Source organism: Nanorana parkeri, unplaced genomic scaffold, assembly GCF_000935625.1.
Source record: "Nanorana parkeri isolate BGI_ZX_2015 unplaced genomic scaffold, ASM93562v1 scaffold198, whole genome shotgun sequence".
NCBI classification, from domain to species: Eukaryota; Metazoa; Chordata; class Amphibia; order Anura; family Dicroglossidae; genus Nanorana; species Nanorana parkeri.
In genome coordinates this window covers 1,275,502-1,298,679 of record NW_017306466.1, presented here as the reverse complement: position 1 = coordinate 1,298,679, position 23,178 = coordinate 1,275,502, and the positions used below count along the sequence as shown (strand labels likewise).

Sequence of the window (23,178 nt, the reverse complement as noted above, 5' to 3'; positions counted from 1 at the left end):
ATTTCCAAAGCATCAAGAACTTCCAGTTTGCAGATCAGCTGATCACTTATTTTAGGTTTTTGGGTAACTTTCTGTGGCTTGACAAAGAGGAAATCTCCTCGAAACGCGTAGCCGTATCCTGCAGGCAGCAAGATCCATCCCCCCGTACAGATCCCTCACTGTCCCACGCACTGGTCCATCTTTGTGCACTCCGCTGACAGCCACATCTAGTACTGTAACCACACGCATAGAGTCCGGGGCTACGGAGCCGATCGTGGCTCACTGCTTCCCCGTCTCAGCCACCGCTGCTCAGCCTGGCCAGCTGAGTTTGTGACATCGGCTGACACCTCGTTTTCCCACTCCGGTCCGGGCAGACACCTACTCTCTTCCCACCTGCTAGCTGTGGACATCGCATTAAACAGACCGTGGAGAACATTCTGTGAGAGACACCAGGGCATATAGGCTCACATCCCAACTGTAAGTCATCAATTTGTCCCCTTTTATATGACTAATCAGTTTTGGTTGTCTGTATTGCACACGGTTATGCATTTTTCCAAGTTCAGCACATTGGGCCATTACTCTTATCATAGGTAGTCGCGCTCCTCAAAAACGTGTTTTTTGTTGGTCTTGAATTGGATCACTTATTTTAGACATTCCTATATACAATCACCGGGCATTTACAGTACCAAAATATTGTATTTATATATAGCTTCAAGCAAACTCCATCATTTTTATTAGAAGAAACTCCATTAAAGACAGATAGTATGTTGCTCCTGTGATGGACTACAATCTCAATACAAATTAGAAAACTAAACCTAAAATTGTAGTTCATCACAGGAGTGAGTTTAGAGTGATGACTACTTTACAACACACACAGGGACCATGAGAAACAAAAGTAGCCCCCCCCCCAGAAGGAAGGACAGTGTCAGCACAAATTCAGAGATGAGTTGAGGATCTACAGCTGAGTGATACACAAATAAGATTATTTTTAATAGTTTAGGTATTTTAATGCATTTTTAAGATTTAACTCCTGGGTTTAGTGTCACTTTAAGGAACAATAGTGACACATAAAGTGTATTTCTACTTTTGCATCCACATTTGAGAAACCCCCTCTATATGTTTGCTGTGTGTTCCGAGTCACACAACATACCAAAAAATAATTAAAAAGAAAAGATTTATTACCCTTTAGATGTTTTGTTGCAGCAAGCAACATGGCTGATTCCAGGTTAATCTCAGCACCTTCACAATGATCTGTCTTTATAGAAAGACTTAAGACTGAAATGTTCTGATTATATTTCTCTCTTTAACCTAATCGACAAATATAAAATAGGTGCTATGCCAATTTGGCTGCAATAGTGGAAACACACATTAATCCTGGGCCAGACAAATCCCAGGAGCCAGGTAGCCAATGCTCCTGGAAGGTACAGCTGGTGCCTAACTTTTGAGGTTTTTTCTAGTTGTCATTGGAGCTGGCTCCTAAATATATGCTGCTGGCTCCTGGATTGGACAGACTTGCTCCTGAATTCCATATTCATTTGTCCACCCCTGGAAGCTACTGATGTGCTTGATTACTGATAGCTGGAAATGGGAAGAGGAGAATACATGTTACTGGGTGTGTTTTAGTATTTCTCTAGCAAGAGAGGATGATCAGGGATGGGGTTTTCTGGCCCCAGGGAGAGGGATGAAGTTCTTGTGATTGTTCATTATAACTATATATTCTATGTGTTATTAAAGAAAGACTTGCATGCTCCAAATAATGTGCAGAAGGGACAACTACTGTATATCTGTATATTAGAACCCTGTATTGTACTTCTGTCAGGATTTTACCTGTTAGGACACTTCTCTTGCAGAAACAATGTGGCTTTTTAAAGCTTTAGATTGCTGATGGCTGCGGCTTGCAGTCTTTATGAAATATAACTGACATTGCAAAAGCTCCATTAAAATATTTCTGCCATATAAAATTTCTGCCCGGAATTCTTCTTTAAAAAAAGCATCAATTTGTTAGCATGGCTTTCTGGACACATTTTCCATTACACTTTGTACCCACAGCACTTTCGGCCAGTGTCCTTTTATCTCTGTTATAGGATAGAAACTGAGACTCATAGAGAAGTAGAGAGCAGAGAAGAAAGGATGACGATTAATATTATTTATTAATACACAAATTCTCTTTGTATAGCCTGAGTGTAATGAGTCAAGTGACTGTCACTATAATGAACAATCAATTTTGTTTCCAATCCCATCTCCAGTCACCACAGACAGCATAAGAGGAATCTGCAAACATTTATTGGTTTTGTCTGTCTAGTTAGCTGCTGCATTTCATAATTTACTGGATGTACGAGAGTTCTGTTGAAATCATGTTATGTGGTGCTTATATATTCACAATATGCAGCTAAAAATAGAACATTTTATAGCCCACCAAACAAACCACACACCCCTTAAATTTGTAATGCTTTGTTCCTTGTTAGGTTGCCACTTGGGATACATAAATGACATGCAGAGCTGTAGTCTCTGGGGCTTCATTGTATCTGTTCTAGTAGTGAAATTTGCATCCGTGTACTAGCCAGGTAAAGGATGTGCTTATTTTTAACATTTCCCTTGTTCTACTGGGAGAAAACATGGGCAAACACTTACATGACAGGGAAGAAGAGTGTGATCATAATTTATTTGGAGCACACTCATTTCTCTATTTAGAACACTCTAAGTAGTATAAGTTATTATTTAGCTCATGAAATCTACAAAATGTTACATATTTATAATACAGAAGTTGCATTACCATTTATGCACGTCTGTTTTAATTTATAAAAAAAAAAAACATATTCTTACCAGTATGTTCATCTCATAGGTTTAAATATGCTGTTTAATTTAGTTTAGTCATTCTTTTGTTAGTTACAGCATAACGCTCACGTCAGGGCTGCAGTACAAAAAAATAAAATACTTCTGCTAACCTATGAAGTTATCATTTAAAGGAGAACTATGAGGTGAGTGATTTTCACTCAATCTTATAGTTCAAGTCGACGTGTGACAATGAAACTGCCACACATCGGCTTTATAGTTCGGGAAGTGAGTGAACGCATACCGTCGCTCGCTCACTTTCCGATCATCTCCCTGCAGAGAGCGGTGACTGTCAGTCACGGCTCCCTGCAGTGATTCCCCCTCCTTCCCTCTCTGATCCTCCAGCGCTGAGTGGAGGAACGGACGGGGCGGGCACAGCTGGCTCTGCCTCTAAATAGGCAGAGCCTACTGTCACTCACGCAGCTGGGTGGATCTCAACAGTATTGTCAGGATCCGTCTTGGCTGCGGCGCTCTCAGTATATCGCGAGCTGTAGCTCGCAATATACTGAGCTTTGGGTTACGGGAGGACGCTAGTACATGTCCTCCCGTGACTCTTTTAATGCAAAATAAGACAGCTGTAACTTGAAATAAAGATAGGCAATATATAGTTTAGTTCAAGTCGATGTGTGACAATGAAACTGTCACACATCGGCTTTATAGTTCGGGAAGTGAGTGAACGCATACCGTCGCTCGCTCACTTTCCGATCATCTCCCTGCAGAGAGCGGTGACTTCAGTCACGGCTCCCTGCAGTGATTCCCCCTCCTTCCCTCTCTGATCCTCCAGCGCTGAGTGGAGGAACGGACGGGGTGGGCACAGCTGGCTCTGCCTCTAAATAGGCAGAGCCCACTGTCACTCACGCAGCTGGGTGGATCTCAACAGCATTATCAGGATCTGTCCTGGCTGCGGCGCTCTCAGTATATCGCGAGCTGTAGCTCACAATATACTGAGCTTTGGGTTACGGGAGGACGCTAGTACATGTCCTCCCGTGACTCTTTTAATGCAAAATAAGACAGCTGTAACTTGAAATAAAGATAGGATTTATCAATATTGTAAACATATTTTCTGTTCCGTGATCTTTGCTGAAGATAGCTGCCCCGTAAATGTATACAAATTCCTGTGTCTCCTGCTGTACTCAGTGGTTCCTGTGTCTCCTGCTGTACACAGTGGTTCCTGTGTCTCCTGCTGTACTCGGTGGTTCCTGTGTCTCCTGCTGTAGTCGGTGGTTCCTGTGTCTCCTGCAGTACTCAGTGGTTCCTGTGTCTCCTGCTGTACTCAGTGGTTCCTGTGTCTCCTGCTGTACTCAGTGGTTCCTGTTTCTCCTGCTGTACTCAGTGGTTCCTGTGTCTCCTGCTGTACTCAGTGGTTCCTTTGTCTCCTGCTGTACTCAGTGGTTCCTGTATCTCCTTTTGCACTCAGTGCTTCCTAAGTCTCCTGCTGCTCTCAGTGTCTCCTGTGTCTCCTGCTGTACTCAGTGGTTCCTGTGTCTCATGTTGTACTCAGTGGCTCCTGTGTATCCTGCTGTACTCAGTGGCTCCTGTGTATCCTGCTGTACTCAATGGTTCCTGTGTCTCCTGCTGCACTAACTCGTTCCTGTGTCTTCTGCTGCATTTGGGCACGTAGGCAGCAGGCCAGGTAGTTATATAATATCTGCTTTACAGATACAGCTTTAAACTGGACCTTTAGTTTGGCAACTGGGTCTCCAAGCAATCAGATTGCAGCACTTGGAAAAATGTTTTCCCATCCATAATGAGAAACAAAATTTGATGATAAAAATATATAAACGATGACTTAGAGCAGGGTTTGTGTGAACTGTAGATGTAACCCTCACTCAATGACATTGCTGGCTAAAGTGCTGCACATTACAAGCAATTGACATTTTTTAACAAAATAATTTTCACCTTTTTAAAAACAATCAAGCTCTTTAAGGAAACAAGGAAAACATTTATACTTTAGTACTGAATTATTAAAATGATAATGTATCCTACATATAACGCTGTCCATCTCTCAGGTGCTGAACAAAGTAACACATGCATTACTGTAGAGACTATTTCAATCTCTTTAGCAGTATATTTGATTTTAAATAGAGAAAGTTCCCTCCAGACTGAGCAGCATGAAAGTGTGAAATTACACTCAGAGACATAATGTGAGATCGCAGGAGGTCAATTACTTATAGATGTGTTTTCTCAACCCTCCGTTTTGACTGATTCCTTTTGCTTGTGTATGGCCTATGGGCATTTTGTACTTCAAAGAAACCCGTCGAGAAAAAAGAACTCTATATACAGCGATATAGATGTACATGTATCAAAATGGAGTTTCTGTGGCAGGACTGCAACACTCACTGGCTTGCTATAAAACCTAAAAATACAATTGACTTTGTACAGCATGCGAACATTGGATTAAACGATCACTGCATTTATTTAGCAGAATCAATAGATGTGATTTAAATACAGCTGGTGTATTTACCTGAATGTGTCTTTATATTAGCTGCTTGTAATGTCCTACACAACAAGGCCCTATTGCAGTGCACAGAGCTGTCAGTATAAACCCTGGAGCTTGCTGGCAGTGGCATAACAGTAGTGAACATGGCTGCTATGGGGCCTGGGGTAGGAGGGGGCCCCATTAGGGAGACTTTGAATACAGATGTCATCAGCACACCAGCACGACAAGACTTTTAAGTCAGTGCTAATCCATTTATTGATAGATGTCACTCAGAATATCAAGTGCTTTTGGGGCCACACAGGGTCCCCTTCATCAGGCTCAGAGTAGACATTGTATGATAGAGAACTACAACCTATACATACACATATGTTATAACAAGAAAATGAGACAAACTAACATCTCTCCCCACCCCCTGACGTCATAATGACGTCATAACCCCGTCAGGGGGTGGGGAGAGATGTTGGTTTGTCTCATTTTCTTGTTATAGCATATATGTGTATATGTAGGTTGTGGTTCTCTATCATGCAATGTCTACTCTGAGCCTGATGAAGGTAAGGAGTGCTACAAGATCTATGGACGTTTCTACCATTAGGGAGACTGTTACAGTCTGTGAAACTTCAAGTATAGAAGGACTGAAGTCAGACTTCAGGATTATAGCTAGTTACAGATTCCCTTCTGTGCAGTAAAAGCATTTGCTCATCTATCTTAGCAGTGTTGATTTATTGTCCTCTCTGCTAAAGACTGAAATTAACACTGTATGTCCAATGCAGTCACAAATCCCAGAGTTTCTCCTCTGCTAAAACCTTAACAAAGGTTTGCAGTTCTACAAAAAAAGTTGAAAAAAGCTAGAGCTTAAAGAAGTTTGTACTATTAAGTAATTGCATGCAAGAGCATTATTAATTATGCTATAATATAAAATATTGGTTAGAATTATTAATATTGCTGCTACCACAACTGTAACCTTTATCCTAAGCGCACTGGTCCGTAAGGTTGTCTGCTTTTGCTAATAGCTTTTCTGCTGCCTTTTCTTGTAACAGGCATACATTTACAGTATGTTAAGAACAATGACACGTGTTGACAATGCCAGTTGCTACAGAGCGAGATAGTCAGGGGGCCCCATCAATATTTTGCTATGGGACCCCATGGTTCATAATTACACCCCTGGGGTAAGCAAAGGTATTTTGTCAAAATTGATTTTGCTGAAACGGAAACTCTCAATTTTGTTCATTGAGTTACTCAGGTCAAATTTGCTTGGAAAAAACCAAAAACTTTTTTTAGAGGGTACATTTTAGTAGGTCGTATTTAGGGTCGTTTTTTTATATTTCATTATTGTTTTTTTTTTCTTTTTTATTATTGGTGTACTGTCACTTTAATTTTTTTTTATTTGAACGTAAATTCATTAGATAAATAGGGGACCATGTATTGGCTGGTCCAGGATAATTGGAGAGAGCTTCTGTACCCCTCAGGAGCCATATAAAGCCCATTTCACCCTTAAAAACTACCTTGATTTCACCTTATGACTCTATTGACTCAAATACATTTAGCCAAACAGGGGAAAGCTCATTGAAATCTCCCAATTTGTAAAAAAAAATTGAAAAATTAATACAGTAAACTCCCCACTATCTGGCATTCAAGCAACCTGCAAACAAAATCGAGGACATAATATGCTCTGCTCAGTGGACAGGGTTTCTATTTCGATAGAACACCGGCTGCAGAAGCGAGCTGGCAGGTGAATAGGGCCGTGGGGCGGGGGGGGGGGAGGGGGCTGTGGGGAAAGCTCATTGAAATCTCCCAATTTCAATTGGGATGGTTGCTTGAGAGTTACCATTAACTCTCAAGGAACCAGAAGCTACAGTTATCCAGTACCTACCGATCTCTGTGGGTGGCAGATGACTGGGAGTTTAAGTACTCTCATATTTTCTCAGCCAATTTTTCACAGAGGTCTTGCTGCAGTGCACCTGTCATTAATTCTTTGTTGATTGCCATTCATGGATCCTGTTAATGTCTTCTCTTATTGTATATGTTCCAGCTTTTAACACAGCAAAATGTGAGAAACTACAAAAAGAGAAGGAGGAGCTGGAAATTAAATTTGACAATGAAGTGAGGAAGCTTGAAAGGTATCAGCAGGAAGAACTCCAGGCATTGAAGGAGCGTCTACAGCTGCAGTGTGATGATGAGATGGAACGACTACGAGCTGAGCAGAGTACCCAGCTACAGAGGATCTTATTCCAACACAAGGGACAAGTCAGTGGATTCTCATGTGTTATCAATTTCCTAAACAACCTGTCACCTGGTTATTGCATGGTGTGGTGGCAGAGGGGTGTTTTCATGTGTTTTTTTCTTTCTAATTATACCAGTTGTAAACTTGACACATGGGACAGTCCAATCATCAGAAACCCAATGTAAAGGTGCCCATACACCTTACGACCATCGCAAGACTTTTGTCTTGCGATGGTCGTATGCTTATTGAAAGCTCGTATGATCTGCCCACCTTGGACGGGCAGATCGTACTTGCGATCATCGAAAGGCCACCCCGCTGAGGGGCGGGCTTCCGATGACGGCAATGCAGAACGGGCAGTGTGCACGTGCGCACACCGGCCCGTTCCGCAGCTATGGGACGAGCAGGCTAGAAACCCGCCGACAATCGTACTATTCTCGACGGGTTTTCGAGCATGTTGGTTCGACAAAAGAGGTGCGACCGTACAGTAGAAACAGTTGCACGTCTTCGTTCACACTGCTCGATTCTCGTACGATCGCAGGATTTCGCCCGATTCTCGTACGAGAATCGAGCAGTGTATGGGCACCTTAACTCTATGGGCAGCTGAGTTTGTTTACATCTGGTTATTTCCAAGTCCGTCTAGGTCCGAAAAAAATGAATAACGGATAAGATTTCCATTTTATTGGACCTGAATGTAACAGATCAGAGGTAATCGGATGTAAATGGACACATGCCCGCTTATATCTGACTGCCCATAGAGCTAACATGGGTTGGTTTAGGTAAGTGGTTTCTTCAATCACAGGATGGAGGAAAAACTGAATGGACAAGGACGTCACAAGAGTGACATCCGTTTCATACTGCTCCAATCAGTAGGGGGATCTGTCCACGGATTCCTTGCTAAAAGGAATGGATGCTGCCTTTGTGAAGGGGGCCTAAAAGAGCTGGCTAGATCAGACCCCTGTGCTTTGCCCCCCACAATTATTTGCTGCTTGGTAGGGGTATTTTAAAGCGAACATATTGTTGTGCCCTGATTTGGCAAAGCACAGGTTGACCTTTTATGACCTGCCATATATATAGGTAGCAATTTGGCACATGTAAAATTGACAGATGCCCTTTTTCACTCTACCATCCAACTTGGAGAGCACTAATACTAAATTTGCATATTCCATTTGCAGATCAGTGCAATAATACTGCAGTAAGGTCCTCTTTAATTCTTCAATCTCAGTTCTCCCAGCAACAAATCTTTGCTTAGCACTAACCATGCCAGTGCACTTGCTGCCCATTGACATGCATAGACCCATCAACTTTATCTACGAGTGTGCAGACATGGCTGGGGCTAAGAACATTTTTGCTACCAGGGGGCCCATGAGATGAAAGACTAAAGACTGAGTACCTGAATTTGACCGGCAATCACCTGTGCAGCAGAGATCAGACTGAAAGAAGGAGAAACAGCACAAGGAGCCAATCAGTTTTGTTGCAGTGCTCATGTGGTAAGAAAGAGAGTGCAGATAGGAGTAGAAAGTAGATTGCCCAAGAGATGAGCTCACCTGGGTGCTGCTTCTCTTTTCACTGTCCATTCACAGGCTGAGAAAGGGGCAAGACCTGTAAGTGTTATTTAACAGCAGTAGAAATAAATCAGGTCTTCTGCCTTTCCAGATAGGACTGTGCTGTGTGTCAGGGCTGTTTAAATCTCAAGTCTGGATGGACTGGGATGGATAGGAATATAAATCCTTAGGTTGATGGCATTAGAGAAGTAAATATCTCTATGTCCCAGTTTTGTATGGCAGGGAGTAAAGGATGTGTGACTCTTGTAATGCAGATCTGTATGCTGGAAGCCTCTGCTCCCTGTCACAGTAAGTCTTGGTGCAATGGTAATTATGCATCGGGTACTACCAGCAGCTGACAGAACCTGGGCATAGTGCAACAAGACAGATGTTCCTCTCTAAAATTCTGCACATTTCCAAAAGACCTTTAATACCAATACAGTACATACCTCGATCCATCACTTCTGTCTCAATCTAGAAGGAATATATTGGAATTGTTCAAGAAACTTTTGGACGATTTCTTAAGGGACCGTAATATACAGGGGTACGGGTACTCCTAGAATGAGATCCTAATAGGTTGGACTTGATGGACTAATGTCTTTATTCAACCTCAAATACTATGAATAGCGTATAGCAGGCAAGTGGCGTGTGCATTACCATGGTTAGATGGATGTGAAGATGCCTGTACCCTGTAATTGGAAACATCTGACAGCTTGACAGTAAGCAGATCTGTTCAATAAGAGTGCAGTAATAATACAGCAACAATTCATCAGTGTTCCCTCCAGAAATGAAGAATCGCATTACATATCTTCACCGAGCGTCAAGTATTCCCTGCATTTCTTCCTCATGCTGACTCAAAGGTCACCACCGCATAACTTGACTGTAATATACAGATATGTAATAACAAATGGATTGAAAGGGAGAAATGTACATAGGGGGTTTATTTTCCTAGCGGTGCCTGCGGGCTCAGATTCTTTATTGCATTCATATCTTCCTGTCGTGTCATCACATATTTTAAACATTGTTAAGCAAGCTTGTGCAAGAGACGGTAGTACTGCCAATCCTTCCCAACTAGGCAGATTTCTGTTTGATGCCATAGATAAACTATGGTTGGTTGCTTTAAGTAATGGCATTTTCCAATTGCATTGTTGACACTTGTGGAGATGTTCATACACAGGAGGTTATAGGAGCTGATTAGAACATCCTAGAATGAAAGGGCAAATCCAGGCAATGAGTGATTCCAGTGTCTTGGTATTAAGCAAGCACCGTAGTTATGCACAAATCATATAGCTTACTTGATTAGCTTTAATATGGGTTCTTTGTGATCTACTGCAGCTAGAATCCATAGAGCAACTTGTATGATCACTGGGAATGTACATCCCAAAGCATGTGCAGAGTAAATTACTGAATTACTAGTCATATTTCAGCTTCCAAAGGTGCTTTGAATCTGATTGGTGGATGAGAAGGGAGGGATGAACTAGTGCAGTACAGCAATGCCTAAATTAAAAATAAAGCCCTGAACAGGTACAGGCAGTCCCCGAGTTACATACATCCGGCTTACATACGACTCCTACTTACAAACGGAGGCTATTGCTGTACAGCAGGGGTAGTTGTAATGCTATCACGCTCGTGTCGGCGAGGAGTGCCTGCCTTTTTGGGTCTGGTTCGTAGTACTGTATGTACATTATGGAAGTTAGACATGCAGACAAGGGGTGCCCGCCTCTTCTTCCGGGTCGCTGTGAGGTTTTTACTGCTTTCTTTATCATCATTAGAAAGATTTAATCTCAGTTCCTGTCCTTGAGACAACAGGAAGTGAAAGGAAATCTACCCCTAGGAAGGGGAATTCACTCCTGTAAGGATTATCATGGGGAAAAGGTGTCTCCACTGAAGATTTATCACCAATCCTTGTTTCCACGACAACCCAACATTTTCAAAATCCAATCTTCACAGGGACAGAAAGTGAGGTGAAATATTCTGAACAGGGGCACACACAGCAAAACAAACTTTACAGGGGGTAAACCCTTCCCTATGCTATCCAAAACAGGAAAAAATGTACCTGTTCCAACTTACATACAAATTCAACTTAAGAACAAACCTACAGTCCCTATCTTGTTCGTAACCCAGGGACTGCCTGTACGCTGTGCCCTATGTATTTATTTAAAAATGTATTTCTGCAACATACCTTTAAATTGTGACGATCACAGCATGTACATGTGTTGCTTGGCCTAGGATGGGTGCTTGGGTACGATCATGCCACCCTCCGGCATTTATGTGAATGCCCCATAAACATGAATGTTTGTATTTATATAAGTAGACAGGGGAAGAGGAGACCAGTGTTGGCCGGGTTGTTAATCAAAGCGGTGAAAGAGCAATCAGGACAGGTTTTCCTGGTCAGCTGTAGGTCACGGGACTCCTAGACATGAGATCCAACTGAAAACTGCCATGTAATGACTATGGGTACCCTAAAATAACAAAATCAGATTCTGATCACAGTCTTTTTCAAATCATCAACATTGAGATCATTGGCAGTTCTACACATGATCTCTGGATTGCAGTCACTTTTTTCATGGCTATATTAGGCCAGGGCTGTGTCAAAGCTGGCATTGATTCTGTACACACTTTAGGCTTCTAGTGACCCTGCTGTGACGAAAGCATTGGAATCCTACTCAGGAACATCATGTAGAGATTGAAGTTATATGTCCCCCTTTTTCTCCTAGTTCAGATTAGTGAATTGATATGAATACCATGACTGAGCACTCTTTTTTTTTTTTCTTGGTATTTTTCATTACAGTTTGATGGACCTCAATTTGTAACTTTCCGTTTTTGTCTCAGTCAATACTTTTTACGAGTGGTCATTTTATGACCTTGGGTACTATTGTACGTACATCAGTTCTACATGCAGTAAGAAGACCTGGACTAGAACCAAACTAGGAGAGAATAGATGTGACCTGGCACAAGATTTTGTTCATCTGTCAATCCAGTTTACTGTATTACTTTATCCAATCACTTCTTAAAGGATAACTTTACTTTCACTCTACATTCACATATAGTACAGTTATTCTTCATGTCTCACTATCCAGCCTGCATACTAATTCACAGACATAAAATCTGCTCACAGGACTCAGGTGGCACCATCTATTCTCTGGGTACCAATGCAACTGCATTGCTTGCCCACCTTCTCACAGATCCATTAAAAAGAAGCTGTATATCTTTACATTTAACACATTGGAGCAGGTAAATCCTTATTATCTGGATTAATAAATATTGCAGAATCATCGGACAATATGATGTGTGGCCATGCTTCTTTTTAATGGACCATCCCAGATGTATACTTGCCTAAATATCACAGTCAAGGACTGCCTTTGTCTTAACAAAGTCCAGAAGTCGGCCCCATTGAAATCTATGGGGAACACCTGTCAGGGTGCCTCAATGGCAAGAATAATTTTGTTTGTGGGATGTCATGATCCTAATATGTAATACTGTTTAGTAGGAAAATTTGACCTGTTTCCTATCAAATGCACTAATTGGAAGTGAGTTTTACTGTCAAATATGTCTGTGCCATCAGGGAAGGAAAAATCCATTGACAAAAAAAACCTGGTCATTCAGTATATTCAGGTAGGCAGCTGACCTAATTCTTTGGGGACATACCTTTGCTGAACCTAAACCTGACCAACTAAAGCAACCCCTATAGCTCTTTGCTATTTGCTTAGCTAAATCCAAGTGGTGCTTTTTTTTGGCCAGGCAGTGCATACATAGCCAAAACCTTTTTTTTTTAAGTGTTTAGAAATTACTCCAGAGTGGGATAATCTAGTTGTCACCAGAACAGAACCAGAACTTTTCACTTATAAATGATCAGTACCCTCTGTGGCTTTTAGTTGTCATGTTGCTGAATTCAAATGTTCAGTGTTAAATGTTGGGAGATTTTCCACTCTTTACATGATTCTCTTTTCGTTTGGTTAGAGGTGAGGTGTCTCCTCTTTTCACGGCCTACTTCTAATCTGATTTCTTCTGCCAATAACCATTTATACCTTTCAAGCTACCCCTCGCATTATTCTCACTGGTCACATATGAGAATGTGAACCCTGTACTGCCAGGAAAATGATATTATTTATGATTGATTTCACAAGCCATATGATGATACGATTAGCTCTGACTTCCATTACACATCGTGTACTGTACACAATACAATAAAGACATTTACTGTGGTGGTGTTTGCCAGTTTGCATGATACATATGTGATTGTGTTTGTCTTGAGTAACATATACGGTCATTATGTTCCTTAAAGCCTAATTCAAGGCAAAACTATTTCTAGTTCGGATTAGTGTGGGGTGAGGTTAACATTTCTGACAGGTTATTTTTTTTTAATGTATGACCCTCATTGAGGAGATTTTCCCTAATTTCCTATCCCAGTGACACCAGTTCAGGAAATGTCTGGTGCAGTTGTCACTGTGAAACGAGGACTCAGACAGTAAAAAAAAAAACATGATCTGTGGTTCTATCACTTGGCGTGTGAATCAGCCTTTTATGGCTGATTCACACCATAGCTTTGCATTAATCACACAATATCATGTGACTATTGCACACTATCGCACAGTGCACCTAGTGGGCATTACGGTACACTAGCTGCTTTAAGTTTACATTCATATGGATGGCACCTCAACGCACCTCCTGTCTGCCGTGTGTTGTGATGCAATAATTACCACAATTCCACCACCAGTACCACAATTCTGCCGTTGTGACGCAATAAATAAAAATAGTGGGCTGCAAGGCTCAGCAGTCGGAAGGTGCATTGGGGTGCCATTTAAATAAATGGCAACATAACGCACCTAGCACACGACAACACTGTGTGATCGTGTGCATTAATCAGATGGTATTGCACAATTAACACAATGCTATAGTGTGAATCATCCCTCAGGAAAACAAAGGCATAAGCAGACACCTTGTAGTGTCATTCACTAGCTGTAGCCACCCGCTAGCTGTTAACAATGCCTAGGTTGTCCAGCAATCGGTATTGTAAAGTAAACTGATGGCTATTACCAGAGACAACAGTAACTCATGGTGTTGCTCAACCCCCCTCATGCTATCTACATCTTTGACAGCACCAGGGCACAGAGGAAGCATATTCAAGCACTTTCTAGTCAGGCTTTGCAATCACAGGATGTCGATAGTGTAAAGAGGGCTATGTGACACCATGAAATGCTTGGTATTCCTGGTAATAGCGGACAGTTTTCCAATGCTGATTGCTGGACAGTGCAGACAGAAGTCAAACATGGTTGTATGCATATGTATGCAAGGTACATGTGTTTTGTGGCTGTTCAATGTTATTATTCAATGTAATTATGGGGTTTCTGTTAAAGACACGGGGTAGAAGATTTAAATGTTCATTCTCTCTGTAGTATATTTTTATTTTCAGGTTTTATGTAATTAAACAGTTCATAAAACATTAGTCTAAAAATTATAAACCTTTAAAAGATTAAATAAAATTGTCTCAAAGTCATTATCACGTTATATACTGTATAAGAGATGTCTTCATATACTTAGTTCTCTAGCAGCAATGTGAACCTATGGGGGCCCATATATAAAGCAGTGAATGACATTCCCTAAACATTCACTGCAGATTCGTTTTTTGTGTTAAATAGCAGTGATTGATTCAGCCCCAGTGAAAGTTTGAAAGTCACATTCACTGCTTTAAAAAAATAAATGTAACATGAATAATGCTACATTGTATCAATGGCATTGCCTTTTTATTAATATTTATACACAGATTGAAGACATGTCTGCAATCCATGAAGCTTCTCTGCTGGAGATAAAATATTGCCATTCAGCCTCTGTGAGCGGAATCCATGAAGATCATGAGAAGAGTGTTCATGGTAAAGCATTTGTTTTCATTTTTCAGTTAATATGGTAACATGCTAAAATTGAACTGAGAGTCATTTTGGTGCCCTATAAGATGGTTTATCACATATCTAAAAAAGTCTGTAAGAAACTCTTTAGAAGACATAGATGTTAGAGGGCCCCACTGAAGAAAAGGTCTCTGGAACATTCTTCCTAGCTCACTAGACCATTGTGTGCATACAATGCCATTATGCCATTGCTCTCCTGGAACAGTTCACCACCTTTGCCTCCAGGAATCTGACTTTCCCATATGGCGTAGCTGTGATGTCTCCAGGTGCTCTACTTTCAGCTCCAACAAACCTGCTAATGTGCCTATTGGAGTCTTAATCTTCCTGACTGGAGCATGTTTTCTCTACAGTATCCTCCAACACTGCTGAAAGCCCTAGGATCCTCTGTGATCTGTCAGTCCCTGCCACATGCCACATGTACTGTTGCTGACCTCAACAGCTTCAGACCCATCTCTTCAAGTGACACTAGATCTGTTTCTGTGCCAGTTTACGCCACAGTTTTTACTCTACACTGCACCTGCATTTTTATGAGTCTTAAATGATAGCCACAGTGTAAAGTATGGGTGTCCCAGTCTGGGGTGTGCATAATGCAGATTAGTGAAGTAGACAGTCACATGACTTTTGACAGGTCATGTGACCTGGCTATCCTACTTCCAGTGTTTATTTTCTTTCTTATTCATTTAGTCTCAAAGCGAAGCAAGACAACCTAGTAAGGCTAGGTTCTTGTCTATATTGCAGTGCCTATTGCATTGCTAGGCTTTGCCTTTTCTTGCAAAGTCTTGATGGGCACTTTGGTTCTTCAAAGTGGTACAGGGAAAAGGGATAGGCACTCCAACATACCCCCATCCTTTAAAGTGCGGTGTTGGAAGCAAATGTTTTTCTGGGGAGATTTCCTTTAACTTCATGTGCCATAGCCACTCTAAAGTGAGAAAAATGGTCACCCGGACCAATACTAAATTTTCCTAATAGAGACATAGACAATAAAACCTGACAGGTGTTCTAATCCCTCTCCATTCATCAAATCTAAAAAAAAGTTTTGACTTTAAATTTACTTTAACACTAATCTTGAATTCTTATCTTATCCTTTAATCCATAATACTAATGGAAGCCTTAAAAGTGCAGACATACTTTATGGACATGAAAGTTGTCTTGTGTTAGCCTCTCATCCGGGTCAGCAGGGAACACGGACCCACCCCTGCACATGATGTTTGAATATGGGTCACCGTGGACACAGCATTTCAGCATTTTAATAGCATTAGCTGCAACATCACATGTTAAATAGTTACATACTTATTCAGGTTGAAGAAAGACACAAGCCCATTCAGCTCAACTATGTATGTGTTACCACAGGGAAAAAACTCCCTCTATAGGGAGTGTGTATATGCAGTGCATCTGTAAAAAATAAGTCAAGGCAACAGGACTTGCTGTATTTTTCTTGAGGACATTTCACTGGTCATGCAGTGACATCGCTATACTTGTATCCATGTCTATAGATGCCAACCTATGTTTACTGCTCTCTGTAACCTTCAAGCTACTGTAGGAAAATTTAAATCTTAAGACCGTGATTTTATAAATTAGACTTCTTATTATAATGACAAGATAATTGCCGCAATATATTAAGAATGTAAATGTGTGCTTGTGACTGTAGAATGTATATAATGTACAGCAGTGAGACAGATGAAGCTGCAGTGATGGATGAGCTGCTTGTCTTGTTCTGATGGTCTCACTGGGCCTTATTTTAATGTCTCCTCGGGGATTTCCCCCAGAATAGATCTGGCTGTCTCATTGTTGTTTCTGAAATTCCAATTTTTTACCATGTAACATTTATAGCTGCAGTAGATATAGTGCTGCTCTTTGTGAGTGTATTGCAGTATGGTGGAAAATGTTGACACAAATGATGGTATAGCAATAATAATAATTATTATTATACAGGTTTTATATAGTGCCAACATTTTGCGCAGCACTTTACAAAATAAAGTGAGACAGTCCAGTTACAATATAATTCGATACAAGAGTGTTAGGAGGGCACAGCTCTTGAGAACTTACAATCTAAACGGGAGGCATAAGTGGTACAAAAGGGAATAAATGTGAGGGATGAGCTGATGGAGAAAGTAAAAGTACAGTTTTAGGTGAAGACGAGCTAGACTTCCCTAAAGAGATGGTTTTTCAGGGATTGCCTAAAGAGCCGAGAGGATAGTTGGGTGGTAATTTGACACAAGGTTGATTATGTAGCATGGGGCAGAATTGTGGATGGCTTTGTATGCTGTTAGTATTTTGAATTTTATTTAATGGGTGATGCCAGTGGAGGCATTGCAAAGGAGGGTAGCAGCCACTCAATGGTTGGTATGGTGAATAGGTTGGGCAGCAGCATTCAGGATAGACTGAAGAGGGGAAAGCCTGTGTAAAGGTAGGACAAGAAGGAAGGAGTTGCAATAGTTGAGGCGAAAGATAAAAAGATGTATATTAGTAGGTTTGTGGTGTCATTTGTTTAGAAGGTGCTAATTCAGCGAGGGATTTTTAGTATGGGGTGACAAGTGCATGTTTTTGAGGGGTGGAGAAGATGGCAGTAGAGAGGGAAACTTTGAAGATGTGGGTTAGTGAGCATAGAATAGAGCAAGAGGGTGAATGGAGTAGTTGTGATGGAATTGGGTTCAAGCGGCAGGTGATTAGTTGAGCTTCAGAAAAAAGTTCAGCAATCTCTGAGTTAACAGGTTCAAGTTAAGAAGGTATTGAATGTGGTGTAGGTGGGTTAGATGTCTGGACATCTATGTGGTGATCTCATCATGAATTGCAATCACATGGGCAGTAAATGAATTAATGGGAGGAGGCAGTGGGGGGTAAAGTAGCGAGTTAAAGGTAGAAAAGAGTTGATGATGACTGGATAAGAGGGTGTTAATGAGAGTAATAGGTCTGTTTGGTAGCATTGAAGCAGGAGGGCAGACTTTTAAGGGTTTACTGTAATAGGAATCCATCTAGGCAATGGGAGGTAGACAATGACCTAAATCCATACCACCACAACCACCACGTAATATTAAAGTTGCACTGAAAAGGGACATTTATGGAACAGAAATTTGAATCTTGACCAGGGTAGATGGGCTTTGTACTTACCACACATTATAACTGAATGATTGTAAACTTAACCAACAGTACTGGACTGAAACCAAAAAGTAGCCTTGCTATCCAGGTGTTATAAATTCCTAGGGAGTTAATAATATGACTGTTGCTTAAAGTATAATTAAACCTTCATTGTTTTTTTTTGTTTTTTTGCATATATCTACTACAAAGAAAGCAGTAGATATATGCAAAAAAAATTTTTTTTAAAGTTACCAAATAGGTAATTACTTACCTGTGTCTCCGCCGATCGCTCCTGTCTGAAGATCTGAAGACTCTTGAGCAGCCGTGAAGTATCATGGGGCGGGCGCATGAGCAGTAGAGATCTTCAGCTGGGAGAATAGAAGAGACACAGTGTAAGTCAATGCACGCAGCCGGCAGCGTGCAAGCGGACATAAACGTGGGACACAAGACACAGCAGTCAGCTCTGGCTCAGAGACCGGCACCAACGCTGGATAGACTCCGGAAAACTACAGGAAAGAAGTGGGGGGGGGGGGGGGTTGTGACTTTAATGTCACTTTAAACCCAGCAACAGGTACACTTAACTTGGATAGAGTTCCATAGTAGCTGTTACATAGCACAACTGTAGGTCAAACCTTGGAATGGTAGACCAGAGGCTGGAGCATTTTGTAAGACAATGTGTAGCCCCCCACAACAGCTGCCTGTGCATGTATAAGGGCCTGTTTCCACGGGCTTTGATGGGGAAATGCAGCATGCATTGACATCAGCTTTCTGAGATATTTTAGAATTAACTACAGGTGCAGTTGACCTGCATGTGACCTGTTTTAGATGCTTTTGTATTCAATAGACTTGTATGTAAAGGTCGAGATCTGAAAGTGTTGTTGATGTTTAAACTGCAATGTATCACATTTTTGTTCTTGGGTTTTGATAGTCTATCAGCTTAATAACATTTTTAGTCAACATTGCCCTCTAGTGGAAAGCATAGATACTGTATGTCTATAAAAGGGTCAGTCCACTTCAGTAATAAACTTTCATCAGTATTCTACCATTAAAATTGAGCAATATTTTGTTTACAATATTTTTTCTTAAAACAGGTATATTATATAAGTCCTAATACAGAATCAAATCCCATCACATCATAGTAGAAAACTGTCTTGTTACGGTGTGTTGCCTGTTCTTTTTATACAGAGTTGAAAGAAAATCATGAGCTGGAGAAGAAAATGCTAGAAGATGGTTTTGAAATATTGCGACTATCATTACAGGTGAGTGTGTGTAATACAAAGAATCACAAAGGCTTTACGTTATAGGAGTTCTACGTGCACCAGCTGGTGCACCAGTTTATAAAAAAATAGCCCAGGTAGACTTTAACACATACACCTTCTGTACGTAGTTTATATGTGTAAAGCTAACTGACAGCATAAGATATTTTTAGTTATAATGCTTACAATGCTATGAATATTGAATCTCACTATTGCATATTAAGACCCTTCACCATAACAGAGGAAGTTCCTGTGTGAGCCTATGTGCCAGCACCTTCAAAACCTAGCACTCCCCTGCATCACGTGCTGTATGCTGTAATCACTTGTACCCACTGTCGTAGCAAAAATGTCATGTTATGTTAAAATCAATAAAAATATTTGATTCAAAACCTAGCAGTCTATCAAGACCATTTTAACTTTTTTTTTTTAATGCATATGGCTGTAAATTACATTGTAGCAGTTATATGCCTAAGGAAGGCATCAATAATCAGAATGGAAATAAGAAGCTGGGTACCCTGGTGTACCCTTGTACATCTTTACACTTATGCACTAAAGAAAGAATAGCTCTTCGTTGAACAGTGCAGACATTGGCACTATCAACTTTTGAATATATTGATATTAAGTTAAAATCGAAAATTATTTGCATATAGTTGCCCTTTGGAATTGAATGTGGATAAGTGTCTGTTGGGTATTGGATGGTGTGTTGGAATCAGAGTGTGAAATTGTAGAAATGTCACCAGCACACCAATCCTTTTAAGATAGCAAAAGCTTCATTTATTGAAGTTTTTTGTCATATGACCAAACAAGCGCTTTCGGGACCGCACAGGGTCCCTTCATCAGGCTTTAGCATTGACAATTGTACAGTGATGAAGGGGACCTGTGTGGTCCCGAAAGCGCTTGTTTGGTCATATGACAAAAAACTTCAATAAATGAAGCTTTTGCTATCTTAAAAGGATTGGTGTGCTGGTGACATTTCTACAATCTTGCTGACATTCGCGGCGCCATCCGCAGCCACTGCAAGCACCCCCACTACAAGGGACATATCGGTAAGGATTGTGACAAGGATAGTACTTATTGGAATCAGAGTGTGCACACTTAAAAAAAAGACCCCATTATTATAGTAATAGTGAGAAGCCCCCATTCCCATAGACTGCCTAACACGATGAATTCTGGTCTGGTATTGGCAGCTTGCATTGGACATATCTGCATATATTTGTGCATATTGTTTTGGACTGTAATGGTACTGTTAATGTTCTCATAAAGTCCTGTTTTCCTCACAGGATCAGGTTGATACTTTGACGTTCCAGAATCATTCATTAAGAGACCGGGCAAAGATGTTTGAGGAAGCATTAATGAAGAGCACTAAGGAACAGCTAGAGGTAATTTCTTTTATCATCTTTATCAACAATTACATTTTTTACTCGCCTCTTTCCAGCCCCGTCTTTATATGATATTGTTTGCTGTACAATAGTCACATGACCTGAAACAGACATGATAGAACATGTGCACTCCTAGCAATGGTTCAATACACCCAAAGATATTAGAAAAATAATTGCATTTTTGTTATAGGTGTGCCACCAGTTAGCCATCACATGTTCAGACACTATAGCATACACACCATTGCAAGCCACACTTATTAGTAAATTCACTGCATGTACTGTGTACACATGTCTTCACGTGCATCGTCAGAACATTGTACATACTGTGAGGGTATGATTTGCGTGTCCAAGGCACTATTTGTAGATCAAAGGGGACTCTTCCTCTGCACATAAAAGTGCCATTACTAAAATACATTGTAGTAAAAATACTGCTACAAGCTATTTTTACACAGAGTGTAAATAGAGAGCAAGACCTATAAGGTTTAGTAACCACAGACGGGGGAAGCCTGCGGTGTAAGAGGTATGCCCAAGCTAAGGAGCTTAGGTGAAGTCTTTTTTTGGCTGTACCTTGTACACGGGTCCACAGCTATTTAATGAACATCTGTGCAAAAAAGTCCTGGCAGCTCACAATCACATTCGTCATGTAAATTTATAGGACAGATTGTAGGTTGTTCTTTTTAAAACATACGATTACCAGGGGTTTGAAAGACGAGTTCATGTAAGCCTAACATTCAACCTCCATTACCTTCTAGTCTTTGGTGGTTCTCCATGTACCTATGGGTCTAAAGCAAATACTGTATTGCCTCTTTATTATACAGGAATCAGTAGTGACAAATTTGTATGCCAGGGAAATGTGCCCAGGTAGGACCTATAGAGTCTCTGAGAGGCATAACACAGAACCTTGGTGATTGGGTTCTCTGGGATTTGACAAAAGCAAACTTGACTGGTCTAGCTTTTAGACACAAAAAAAAAGACTTTTCCAAAGCCTTAAAATATCTACAAAGCGTTGTCCTACATTTCACTTGTCTTCTGATCATGACAGGACTTAGAGAACTGCTGTTAGTCAAAGTGAATGATCAGTACAGAGATCTCCTGTTACTGTATTGTTACTGTGCTCCCTGGAACAAATATATAACATCATTTCTCAGAATCCGGCTTTATGCAGAACAGGCTTGTCAGAAGTGCCAAGGACATTCTTATTGTTTCATTTTGTTACAATAATGTTATGCCATAAGTTATTCAGAAGTCTCTTTGTTATCTCTCTGGAACTCATTGAGATGGATAGATTAGCCCTTAAAATATCTGCTTGCCTGCATAGTTCACTTTTTCTTATTTAGCCTCAAATTAGCAATCCCCAACCCCTGCCATGTATCAGGTCAGACACTTTGTAGTTGTGATCTTCATCTGTATTCATGTGCAATGGATGTTTCAAGCATTTGCCGGAGCTTCCTAGGTAAAGTATATATAGTAAAGCGCTGTGCAAACTGTTGGCGCTATATAAATTCGGTATAATAATAATATATCTAACTGGAGAGAAGCCCCCTGACAAAGGACACAAATGGACTTGGAGCAACTACAGGCAAAGCCGGGGCTTTGAGGAAGGGTGTTGTAAAAATTAATATCAAATCTAACTGGAAATTGCCAAATGAAAAATGGTAGACACAGTAAGCATGGTCTTTGGTCTGATGAGTCCAAAGTTGAAAAACCTAACTCCAGCCAATAATTTTTGTAAAACATTTTTTTAGATAGAATGAGAAATTAACACTTCCTGTGTTTTTTATTCCTGTGACTCCATTTCAGGGATTTTTTTCCTCACTTCCTGTCTCTGTGACACCCAAACAAGAAATAGGGGTCACTAGGACAGGAAGGAGGGACCAGCTGATTCTGGTCCCATTACTGAAGATGTGTTCTCATTATTGTCTGATTTCTGATTGGTTGTCATATCTTTCTTTGCTGACTTATTGAGTAAGCCTGTATAGTTGAATATTTTGAATTTCCAAATAACTCCCTTCTACTAAGAAAGTTGCATATTACATCTTCCCTGCAGTAAACAAGAAATTAATTATAACCATAACCCAGGGCTTGACAAATTTCAGTAGCCAGGTTACCAAAGCTCTTAAAAAATATAGCTGGTGTCTACGCCTTGAGGTTTTCTCTAGTTGTGGTCTGTGGAGGTGACTCCTAAGAAAAATCTTACTGGTTGCTGGACTGGACAGACTGGCTCCTGAATTCCATATTCATTCGTCCACCCCTGGCTTAACTGTTATAAAAGATTCCAAAGCTTCACGGGACAGATATTTAAAAAAGAACTTCAGGAATTTTAAAACCATCCTTAAGATGGGGCTACCACTGCGCTTCAAGGGTTAAGTGCTCGTTTTGTCTAGAGGTGTAAAATAAAGCAGATATACTCATCTGATCCTCAGTCCTGCTATGCTGCTAGAGTGGTCCCCACAGCCCCCTGCAGCCTCTTCTCTCAAGGGCTTGCTGATATTATCACGACTAATGCAGATCTATTGACTTACATTAGACCTAAAGATAAAAAGGGACATTCC

At 40.7% G+C, this 23,178-nt stretch overlaps 1 protein-coding gene across 1 annotated transcript in view; it reads left to right on the top strand.

Annotated features, from left to right (window-relative positions):
• MTUS2 (microtubule associated tumor suppressor candidate 2) overlaps positions 1-23,178 on the top strand; it is a 276,397-nt gene that overhangs the window by 243,354 nt on the left and 9,865 nt on the right. Inside the window, exons 8-11 of the mRNA XM_018555472.1 lie at positions 7,281-7,495; positions 14,778-14,883; positions 19,177-19,250; positions 20,528-20,626. Coding sequence (XP_018410974.1) covers positions 7,281-7,495; positions 14,778-14,883; positions 19,177-19,250; positions 20,528-20,626 — 494 coding nt within the window. The remainder of the gene's footprint in view (positions 1-7,280; positions 7,496-14,777; positions 14,884-19,176; positions 19,251-20,527; positions 20,627-23,178) is intronic.